Source organism: Trichechus manatus, unplaced genomic scaffold (assembly GCF_000243295.1).
Source record: "Trichechus manatus latirostris isolate Lorelei unplaced genomic scaffold, TriManLat1.0 scaffold00019, whole genome shotgun sequence".
In the NCBI taxonomy this organism is placed as follows: Eukaryota; Metazoa; Chordata; class Mammalia; order Sirenia; family Trichechidae; genus Trichechus; species Trichechus manatus.
Genome location: NW_004443955.1, coordinates 74,121 through 86,148, shown reverse-complemented (window position 1 = coordinate 86,148; position 12,028 = coordinate 74,121). Strand labels below are relative to the sequence as shown.

The 12,028-nt window shown below is 40.4% G+C and overlaps 1 protein-coding gene across 14 annotated transcripts in view; it reads right to left on the bottom strand.

Annotated features, from left to right (window-relative positions):
- The window catches only part of TUBGCP5 (tubulin gamma complex component 5), a 92,323-nt gene that overhangs the window by 27,536 nt on the left and 52,759 nt on the right, over nucleotides 1-12,028 (bottom strand). For all 14 annotated transcript variants that reach the window (XR_002823376.1, XM_023727815.1, XM_004372614.2 and 11 more), the window contains 3 exons: nucleotides 11,235-11,433; nucleotides 10,385-10,573; nucleotides 9,432-9,614 (listed from right to left, as the gene is read on the bottom strand). Coding sequence is in view for 13 of the 14 variants with exons in the window: in XM_023727815.1 (XP_023583583.1) it covers nucleotides 9,432-9,614; nucleotides 10,385-10,573; nucleotides 11,235-11,433 (571 nt within the window). In the remaining variant the exon portion in view is untranslated. The remainder of the gene's footprint in view (nucleotides 1-9,431; nucleotides 9,615-10,384; nucleotides 10,574-11,234; nucleotides 11,434-12,028) is intronic.

Sequence of the window (12,028 nt, the reverse complement as noted above, 5' to 3'; positions counted from 1 at the left end):
CATGGTTTCTGCCGAATAATCTGAGCTTAGTCTTATTGTTTCTCCTCTGTATGTGACTTCTTGTTTTTCACGAGCTGCTCTCAGGATTCTTTGTCTTTGGTTTTGGTGAGTGTGATTATGACCTGCCTTGGTGATTTTCTTTTGGGGTCTATCCTTTATGGGGTTCGTTGAGCTTCTCGGATGGCCAGCTTTTCATCTTTCATGATACTGGGGAAGTTTTCTGTCAGCAGTTGTTTAATGATCCTCTCTGTGTTTTCTGTTTTCTTCCCCTGTCCTGGAACTCCGATCACTCGAAAATTTTTGCTTTTGATTTTATCCCACATAATTCTCAGGGTCTCTTCATTTTCTTTGTTCTCTTTTGAGTTTTCCTCGAACAGAGCTGTATCCAAGTATTTGTCTTCAACTCCACTGATCCTGTCTTCCACCGTTTCAAATCTGCTCCTCAGCCCTTCTATGACACTGTCCATTTCTGAAATCTTGTTGTTTAACTTTTGGATTTCTAATTGTTGTTTTTGTATAATTTCTAGTTATGAATTTATTTTGGCATTTTGTTGCTGCATTATTTTCCTGAATTCTTCCATTTTTTTGCCTGAATTTTCCATGAATTTGTCTATTTTTTCGTCATTTTTGTCTGGTTTTTGCTTCAACTCTTGGATAATTCTGAGTATTAGAGATTTGAATTCCTTATCAGGTAGTTCTAGTGCCTTTTCTTCTACTGGAAAGTCTTCCGGTATTTTAATTTGGATGCCTACTGGAACCATACTGTCCTCTTTTTGTAAATGTTTTGATAGTGTCTGATGTCTTCGGGGCACTCAATAGTTATTTTTCTCGTTTATTGATATTAGACTTGTTTGTTTTCTCCTTTTTTTTTCTTTTAATTTGGCTATGTCTGTGCAGGTGGGCTGTGTGTTCTTTGTTGTTTGCTTGTCTGTGTGCACGATGCTTTTTACCTCCTTCTCCAATTGGCAGGGTCAGTCGCTCAGATATGGTACAGCAGAGCAGGTCTAGCTGAAGAGGAGTTGCTGGGATGGGTTGTTTGTGTTACTTACTACAGCCACCAGAGCAGGTCGGTAATCAGTGCAGGGCAGGTTCCGGTAGGCCGTGGCTGTGCTGCTTGGTAGTGTGATGTTAAGCGCATGGTGCAGGTAGGCAGGATGGAGGTGGTAGACTGTGATGTGTGGAGCTAAGATGGGTATGGGAGAGAGGAGAGACAAACAGGAGCCAAAAACATACAAACAAAAAAGAGTGCTAGTGAGCTTGCCGTTGGAGTGGAGAGATGAGAGTCTATGAAATGGAGAAAAACAAAAAGGGAAAGAAGAAGAAAAAAAAGAAAGGAAAAGAATGAATAAACAAAAAGTAGAAAGAAAAAAGAAAAGAAAAGCTCCCAGGGATCCCACCTGTGCGGCTACGATGTCTGGGGAAGTTGTTCCCAGGTGTTGAAGTACAGCCTGGCTAGGAGGCATAGAGGTATTCAGCACCAGGTATTCAGGGGACAGGAAAAGAAGGAAGGTACAGAGAGACGAGAAACTGAGTAATGAAGAAAGACAAAAAGAGAAAAAGAGGGAAAACGAATTAAAAAAAAAAAAGAACAAGAAAAACTCCCCAAAAAAACAGAAAGAAAAAAAAAAACCCCCCGAGAAAAGAAATGCCTTCAGGGATCTCTCTGCGCGTCTGCGCAAGCTAAGGGGTTAGGTCCCAAGGTGCGCGCCCGGCCAGAACGGGCTCCCAACTTGAGAAAAGGAAAAGAAAACAAACAATTCAAAACAAACAAACAAACAAAAAAGCCCTGGGATCCCACCAACATGGCACCACAAACGGGGAAGCAGTTCCACACTCAAGTGGAGCTCCACAGCCCCTCAGGAAGAAGCAAAGATGGTGCACGGAGCCAGGTATTTGAGTGAAAGGAGGGGGAGGTGGTGAGAAGTAAGGAAGAAATCAAAGGAAGCAGAAAAAAGCAACACCAGCAGCCCACAAATGGCACTCAAGGAGTTGGCCAGTGCAGGCAGGTGGAATCCAAGCAGCCAGTGCTTCCCAGCCAAGAGACTGTGGCCACGGGAAGCAGAAGAGGCCAACTGGAGGTGAAGAAGGGTAGGGTGTGGGAAAGCATATATCCCCAGTTACAGGTTGTTCTGTCTCCTGCTGGAAGCTCCGTGAGACTACTTTCTCGTAGCCCCTATTTGCTGGTATCTGATAGGAGTCCAAGATGGTGGATCCGTGCTGCGTTAGCTGATAGGGGACCTCTGCATGTATGTCTCCTCGCTCACTGTTCTCTGTCAGTTTCTTATTCCATTTGGTGCTTGGCTGAGTTCTTTATCTCTTCATTTGATGCTTAGGGCTTCAAGATTGCTGTTTTCTCTGTTTGGCTTAGTTTTTCGGATCTTTGCTGTGGAGGGATGGCGTGGTGCTTTTGCCTAGAGCACCATGTTGCCAGAAGTCCCGTCAAACGATTTTTGAAAAGGGTGCCAAGTCCATTTGATGGGGAAAGAAGTCTGTTCAATAAACAGTGTTGGGAAAATTGGATTTCTACATGCAGAAAAATGAAACACGATTCATGCCTCACACCATATACAAACACAAATTCAAAATGGATTAAAGACCTAAATGTGCAAACTAAAACAATAAAATTCTTAGAACAACAATCAGGCAATGCTGTTAGGCCTATCTTTTAACAAAGGATTATCTAATATAATAACAAAAGCACAAACAGTAAAAGAAAAAATAAATAAACAGGACCTCATAAAAACTAAAAAGTTTTGTTCATCAAAAGACATTACCTAAAAAGTGAAAAGACAAACTAACGACTGGGAGAATCTCTTTGGAAACCATATGTGACCGTTACGGTTATGTGTTAACTTGGCTGAGACAGGATTCTCAGTGGTTTGGCAGTTATGATGTAGTCCTGCAGTCATATAATGATGTGATCACCTCCATAAAGAGGTTTGATATAATGATGTAATATGATCACCTCCATGATGGGATCTGTTGTAAGTAGCCAATCAGCTGAAAGGAAGTTTCCTTGAGCGTATGGCCTGCATCCAATATAGGTGGACTTTATGGCAAGGCTCGTAGGCTTTTGCTCTCACTGGATCCTGTAGCTGGCTTCTGTTAGTCTGACCCCCAGTTTCTGGGACTTGAGCGAGTTACCTCTGTCTTCCCTGCCGATCTTGGGGTTCTTCGGTCTTCGCAGCCTGTGAGCCAGAGAGCCCAGCTGTCTGACTTGCCAGTCTTGGGTTCACCAGCCCCTGGGGCTATGTGAATCAGGAGGAACCTGCAGCCTGACCCACGGATTTGGGACATTCCAGCTTCTACAACTGCGTGAGCCATTTCCTTAATATAAATCTCTCTCTATATATATTTATGCACTTTACCAGTTTCACTTCTCTAGAGAACTCAGCCTAAGATACCATGTATCTGACGAGAAGCTAATAATGAAAATATATATACAACTTTGAAAACTTAACAATAAAAAGACAAATATTCCAATCATAAAATGTGCAAGGGACTTGAATAGACATTTCACCCAACAGGACATTCAAATGGCCACCAAACACATGAAAAGATGCTCAGGGTCATTAGCCATGAGAGAGATGCAAATCAAAACTACAGTGAGACACCACTTCACTCCCACCAGGATGGTTAAAACAAAACAAAACAGAAAATAAATGTTGGTGAAGATGTGGGGAAATTGGAACCCTTATTCATTGCTGGTGGGAATGCAAAATGGTACAGCTATTTTGGAAAATAGTGTGGCAGTTCCTCAAAAAACTGAAAATAGAACTACCATAAAACCCCAAAACCAAACGCACTGCTGTCGAGTTGACTGCAACCTTTTGGTTAGCAGCCGAGTGCCTTAACCACTGTGCAACCTTTAGAACTGCCATATGATGCAGCAATTCCACTCCTAGGTATATACTCAAAAGAATGAAAGCAGAGACTCAGAAAGAGACTTGTACATCAATGTTCACTGCAGCATTATTCACAATAGTCGAAAGGTTGAAACAACCTAAATCCCATCAACAGATGAATGGATAAACAAAATGTGGTACATGCATACAATGGAATACTACTCAGTCAGCAGGAGAAAGGAAGTCTTGATTCATGGTACAGTACAGATGGAGCCTGAAGACACTATGCTGAGTGACATAAGCCAATCAGAAAAGGACAGATATTGTATGACCTCACTTATACAAAAAGATAAGAAAAGGCAAATGTACAGAGACCAAAGTTTATTAATGGTTACCATGGGTGAGAGGGAAAGGGAAAAGGGGGGTTAATGGTGATGGAAAAATAGCATTGATTAAAGGTAGGGTTGCACAGCCCATTACTGTAATTGCTATCAGTAAGTTGTACACCTGTAAAAAGTTGAATTGGCAAAAGCTGTGGGACAGATATATTTACATAACGTGAAAAAAAAATAAAATAAAAAGAAAGAAAAGAGTAGCTGCTGAGGCTGCTTATGTACAGCCAAACCCCTCATGGGATTTGGTTCCTTAGTTTGGAGGTTTAGGGTCATGGTTTCATGGGACATCCCAGTTAATTGGCCTAATAACGTGTTCAGTGCTTCTGTTCTACCTCCTAGTTTACTGCATAGTGCCTGGTGTCTTAAAAGCTTGCAACCACCCACCCAAGGCACAACGATTGGTCTCTTTTCACCTAGAGCAAGAGAGGAAGGAGAGTCAGGAATAGGAGGATATAGAATGTGTGGTCAACTGCCTCCATGAACAACTGCCTCTTTTGCCATGAGACCAGAAGAAGTGAATGATGCCCGGCTACCATTACTGAACATTTTGATCAAAGATTCCACAGACAAATCCTGATAAAAAGGGGGAAAATGCAGAACAGAATTTAAAATCTCATGGATTCACCTTTCTCGAGCCATGGGAGTGGATGAAACCCTGAAGCTATTGTGCTGAAATAATCTTTAAATCTTAAACCAAAAATATCCCCCGAAGTCATGGGACAGCTGTGAGGCGGTGGTGGGCAGTTGAGGAGTGGCTGTTCATGGCAAGACTGCCCATAGAGAAAGGGAGGCCAGGCCTGTCTTGAACAAGACTGGAGGATACAGGAGTACACCTGGAACACACAGGAAGCCACACCAGAGCAAGTCATCAGACAGGACAACTGAACACCACAGCGGCCCCAGCCTTTCTGAGCCACTCTACAAATACAATGCAATCCCAATAAAAATACCACTAGGGCTGTCTGCTTGGTTATTCTGGAGCTAGACAAGTTGACAATAAAGTACAGTTGGAAAAATAAATAAGCAATATTAGACAGGAAAATTCTACTATTTTAAACACTGATCAGTATTGTACTGTGGTGGCTGCAAGTCGCTATGATACTGGAAGCCATGCCACCAATATTTCAAATACCAGCATGGTCACCTACGTGGACAGGTAACAGTGGATCTTATAGACTAAGACAGACTAAGAAGAAAGGCCCAGTGATCTACTTCTGAAAATCAGTCGGTGAAAATCCTATGGACCGTAACAAAATATTGCCTGATAGAGTGCTAGAAGATGAGTCCCCTAGGCTGGAAGGCACTTAAAACACACAGTGGCCACGACAGTGGATTCGAGCAGACCAACAACGTTTCATTCTGCTGTACATGGAGTCACCAAGAGTAGAAGCCGACTCACCAGCAACGAACAACAACAATTGGTACATGAATGAACAGAGGAGACAGAAAGTCCAGAAAGATGCCCAAGTACATATGAACGCTCAATGATAAAGGAGCATTTCAGATGACTGTGGAAAAGATGGATTTTTTTTTTTTAAAGAAGTGATGAGAGACAACTAGATAGCTCCCAGTTGCTGCTGAGTCAATTCCAACTCATGGTGACCCCATGTGTGTCAGAGTAGAAATGTGGTCCATAGAGCTTTCAATGGCTGACTTTTCAGAAGTAGACTGCCAGGCCTTTCCTCTGAGGTGTCTCTGGGTGGACCTAAACCTACAACCCTTCAGTTAGCAGCTAAGCATACTAACCGTTTTACTACCCAGATCTGGACAAAGATAAAACTGGATCCATTTCTCACATTGCACAGTCAGGTAAATTCCAAATGGATTAAAATGTAAATGAAAAAAATAAAGCTCTTTCAATTATTACTAGAAAGAATGGGCAGATTTCTTTATAACCTGGGAGAGAGAAAAACTTCCCTAACTATGACTCAAAGTTCAGAAATAATAAAGGAAAAACTGATACACTATAAAACTAAAAAAACTTATGCATGGCAAAAAAATAAAAACAACAACAAAATTATTATTCCAAAGACAAATGTCAAATTGAGAAACATTATTTCCAAACTATAACACAAGGGCCAAAATCCTTAATCTATAAAGAGCGTCTAAAGATGAAGATAAAGACCAATAACTTGATACTCAAAGAAATGCTGGCAAAAGATATGGACAGTTCACATGAAAAGAGAAAAAAATTCAACAGAATGTTTTAAACTCAGTGGGCTTGCTGTTATTGTTATTTTGGAACTATTACTATTTATCATAGGATAACACATGTATTTACGCTAATGTTAGGAATCACTCAAAAGAAGTAAATCCCTATAATTTTTAAAGTTGAAAGTATCAATATGAAATACAGACTCATTTCCTCTTTCTACACATTTCCTAGCTCTGCAAGGAGCCCGTAAGTAGTGACAATCCAGTGCCAACAATACTCCTCGTCTCCAGACAAAGGGCTTATTAAGCCACCAACAAAGGGGACCAGTGCTCATGAGAGAAATTCCAGGCCTGGGGCAGAAAATACACAGGATGAGCTTGGACATCGAGTCCTGAAGGCAAGGATGTTATTACCCACAATTACCAGGTAATGAGAAGAGCTTTCCTCTGGGTAAAGATACAACAGTCTGACCAACAACAACAGAAAAAGAATAGCCATAATGGATTGAAATGTATTAAATATAACAAAATTCATAAATCTATACTGATACTGAAAAAAATAACCCACACTGGTCCCCTCTGGAGGTTGCTGAACTCTAACTCTCTATATCAAAATGGATTCATGAAAGAAAAGGATCCAGCATTACCCTGCTTTTACCATAGAGACTTGTATTTTAGCATAACCAAATAATTGATGAAAATTCTGCTTTTACAGAAGAGTCAAAGGTAATAAAGAATGACATAAAAATAAAAAATTAAGAAATTAGAAAATTACTGGATCCAAGCAATGATTACTAATCTTCCAAAACCATGAGGTGAAATGTTGCTGTGCACCAACATCCCTGTCCCTGATCATGTGCGCACCCCCTGGAGGTGACACCTGCCAGCAGGGGCCTCCTGATACGATGTAGCACCACCCAGAAAACACTCTTGCCAGAAAAACCAATCCTGAAGCCTCTATCTAACTACTAAGTTACAGGAAAATTGGGGCATAAAGCAATATGTTAAGCAAAAACTTAAGAGATATAATTAGTATAATCAAATAAATGACAGAAAAAAGGAAAGAAAAATGATTCTAGATTAAAGTAGACCTAAGATACATGTAAACAAAACATAATGTGTGGACCCTGTCAGGATCCTGATACAAACAAATCAGATGAAATGCCATTTTTGAGATGCTGGGGAAAACTGAACGTTGTCTGCATACAGGATGATAAGAAGTTACTGCTATTATTGCTGGGTGTAGTGAGACTGTTGAGGCTATGTTAAAAAAAAAGCCTCAATCTGTTAAAGATATACACTGAAGTATTTACGGGTAAAATGATACATATGTCTGGAATTTGCTTTAAAAATACTGTCTACCCATCCATTTCCCAAGCTGGAGAAAAGAAAATAATGGTAGAACGTTGATGGTTATTGAAACTGGGTACGTGAGAATTCACTGTGTAAGTCTTTAGTTTTGTGTGAGTAGGAATATTTCTATAGGAAAAAGTTGAGAAGAAATTGAGTTTCCAAGTAGCAAATATACAACACATCATTATAATCTAATGTACATTTGGCTAAAAAGAAAACAAACAAACAAAAAAATTCACCTACCCCATAAAACAAAAATTACCTATCAGACTGAGAAACTGGGTCCAGGCAGAGTAGAAAGGAGAAACGAAGGTGTGGAAGAGGAGAGACCACAGTGTAGACAACTATGTTGAAGAGTCTGGCTCTGAAGAAAGAGATGAAGAATGACAGCTAGAGGGAATCTCCCAGAATGTTTACAAGCTGAGGGAAAGAGCCAACACTGAGCAGAGGAGGGAAGGAACAGTGTCCTAAACAACAGGTGCTGTGGGGAGTAGCATCTTTATGCATCACGGAGGAGGAACGACGGTGCAAGACCCAAGAGAAGGCAACTGAGGAGAGGAGAGAATCCACCTCCAACCCAGGGCTGGGTAAGCACAGGTGCAGATGAGCTTCTCACCTGGGCACACACTGGGCTGTAGTCACCAATGGTCTCTGTTGTCTGAGAAAGGGAAAGCAAGGCATCTGCCAAGGGCACACCAGTGTGAAGAGATAAAGTAACTCAGGTGTTAGAGTTAGCTTGGGCTTGAATTTTGACCATTATTGTGTACGTTCAGACAAATCAAAGCTTAATCCTCAACCACAAAAGAGATAACAGAGGGACTATAGAGTTAGTAGAAAGTGGTTAACTCCCTACAGTAGTTGTGAGGATAATAAAGGATAATGTCTTATCTGGCACACAATAAATATTAACTATTATCTTTACTTTTGAAGAGCTACTAAGGGAACTGAGAAAGGTAGGTGAGCAGGGACACGCAACAGGACAAAGGATTGTCAAGCAGTATGGAAGATGAAGTCTCTCATATACAAAGATTTAGTGGTGTCAATCCATAGACCTGGCTGAGTTGCTCAGTAGGCTGACGAGCAGAGAGGAAGGGGCCAGTTAGCTCCATGGTCAGGGACAAGCCAGAGTGGCAGTCTGACAGCATGCAGCTTTTCCCATTAAGTGGTGGAATCTATTTCCCACCCCCTGAACCTGGGCTAACTTTGTGACTTGGTTTGACCACAGCATGTGGTGGAAGTGAGGACGAGTTCTGGAGCCTGGGTTCAGGAGGCCTGGGGGCTTGGTTCTCACTCCCTCAGGACACCGCCCAAGCTCTTCACGTAAGGCGGCTAGTGTGGCCTACTGGAGGACGAGAAGCCCACGGAAAACACAGGCACTATGGCCAACGGCCAGCACCGACTCCTAGTCACCTGAGCAAGGCCACTGGACTTCACATAAGCCAACCATCACCACTGGCTGTGTGATTCCATTTCATCTTTTTCCCTAATTGCAGTGAGTGATACTGGGTGACTCTCTGTCTCAACCAATTTGTAAAATAGTAACAATTCAGAAGGTTTTTGTGAGGATTAACCACTGCGCCACCAGGGCTCCAATAAGATAATACATATAAAAATTCACAGAAGTGCTCTTGGCACATGGTTTATTTTATAATATCTTAAGTAGAAGGTACCTCCCATATTTTACCGTGAACTATCTTCAGGATAACGCTGTCCTACTGCTTCTTGGAGTTGGACATTGAGAAAAGACACATTCTGCCAGGTTTCCTTTTCTCTTATTTTATCAAAAATTGATGTATAGAAGTCATACATGGTATCTCCACCTTCCATTAAGAAAAAATTTCTCATGGCCTGCAAGTACTCTACCAACCTGAATGGGGAGAAAATAAGCAACAGAAAGATCTCAAGTTCATAAGACAGGATTCTTGATCAATACCAGGTTTTGTACACTACCATTTTAAAAGTGAAACAGGTCTACATTCATAAAATTAGAAATATTAACACCTTTTAAATACTTCTTTAAATAATAAAAGTAGTATAGTTTTTCTTTAATAATTAGAAAGAAATGTTACTTTTCTATATAAGATTGCAGAAAATTTGGCAGGCACAAAAGTGTAACGAAAAAGATTTTTAATCCAAATCCCACCATCCATGGTAAATTTTCACTACTAGTATTTAGGTTATTTGTTTCAGTCTTTTTTTTTTCTAAGCATTTTTTAAAAGTATAGTTGCTACCATACCATACCCTGCCTTTTAAACTTTAAGAACATTTTACGTTATTCAAAACTCTTTATAAACATAACTTGTACTAATTTTATAAAGTCCATCATAAAGATACACCATAATTTAAAAAATAGTCATCCATTACTGACTAAGTAATTTCACTCTTAACGTGATGGGCATTTTTGTGCAATAAGCTTTTTCTGTATTTCGTTTGGAATAGATTCTCAGAAATAAACAAAACAATCAAATTTCAGAATGTAGTTAAGGAAGTCCTCTTGAGAGAAAATTTGTTTGTTCCACATCCCGCTTGCTACTCAAAAAAAATTAACTTGGAATATACATTTTTATAATAATTTCTACAACAGTTCTTAAAATACGATAAACTACTATTTCCAAAACGCATTTACTCTTTTTTACCTGTAATCTTTTTTTAGGGTTTGCATGAGATTTCCACAGCAATCTAGATATTGTTTATTGATATGAGGGTAGAGGCAAGATCTCAGTGTTAATTCAAAAGTCTGGCATGTCACAGATTCTGATGATCTATCCACACAGATATCACCACCAGCAAACTTCTCATGAAAGTCACTCTGTTCCAAATACAACCTTTAAGATAAAAATTGTGAATCTTCTTTTTATGAGATACTGTCAATGGAACCCCAAAGTCTCCGTTTTACCTTTAGTCCTAAAATTACCAACCATTACACAAAGAAAAAATCTTTTTCCCAAAATATCCTTTGGGTGAATCAGAGTCTTTCACAGAGTTGCTTCTGCCTGTAGGGACCGGTACCTGAACTAGTCTTTCTAGCCATTAGGGACGTGCCCAGAGAATGACAGCCATCGACAAGATAGCACTGTGTGGGTATTAATGACTTGTTTCGTGGGATTAAGCACCTACAAGCACCTTAAAAGCCTGAGGTGCATTTTATGCAGCGGGAGACTCTGACTTAATTTGCATGTCTGATGCCACCCATGACCCACACTTTAACAAGCACCTTTTGTATGAGTGACAGCACTCTTTATGGGCCTAAAGGCACAAAGACAAAGAACAGGGTCAAGTCTGTGGACTTCCACAAGCAGCAAGGAGGTCAAGTCATACAGCTGAAATACGTAAACACGTCTTTTTGTATTCCTTTCATTAAAAATAATAGGCTACAAGTTCTTATTTTTAAGGCTAGAAAACTCTACTGGTCAGAAATAAACAGCTACTAAATATTGCACAGACTCCATCATTTCAATTGTCAAAAAATTTGCAGGTGTGCATAACCTTGCAAAATTAATAGCCAGCAGCGGGTCATGAACATCATCCAGTTCAAGGTGTCTTTCAGCAATGGACTGCATCTTAATTAGGCTCTCCTTGGTCGTCTGTTGCTCAGTAAGGATACATGGAGTGGTATCTTCACCATGCCGAAGACGGGATTGCACAGATTCCAAAAAAAGGTTATACAAACTTTTTCTTTCTGCATCTGAAATACAAAGAAAAATGTATGGCAAACTATGTTATGGCAATTAATATTAAGAAAGATTAAGTAATTTCACTGTAACACAGCCTGGCATTTTCCTTTGGCATATGAAGGTCTGTTCGTGTTTCTTTACCTAGACTCTACAATGAAACATTTTTTATATCCTCTGTTGAACAATTACAAAGTTCATGGTTTAAATATCAAAAAGTATAAGCTGACTGTTTTTCTGAATAAATTAACATCCTAAACAGGACTCTTGAAAGTTACTACCATGTTGTTGTTGCTGTTAACTGCCTCACTGTAACACTAGTAGGAGTCATCAATTAACCGCCTCACCGTGACACTAGTAGAAGTCGTCAATTAACCGCCTCACCGTGACACTAGTAGGAGTCGTCAATTAACCGCCTCAGCGTGACACTAGTAGGAGTCGTCAATTAACCGCCTCAGCGTGACACTAGTAGGAGTCGTCAATTAACCGCCTCACCGTGACACTAGGAGGAGTCGTCAATTAACCGCCTCAGCGTGACACTAGTAGAAGTCGTCAATTAACCGCCTCAGCGTGACACTAGTAGGAGTCGTCAATTAACCGCCTCAGCGT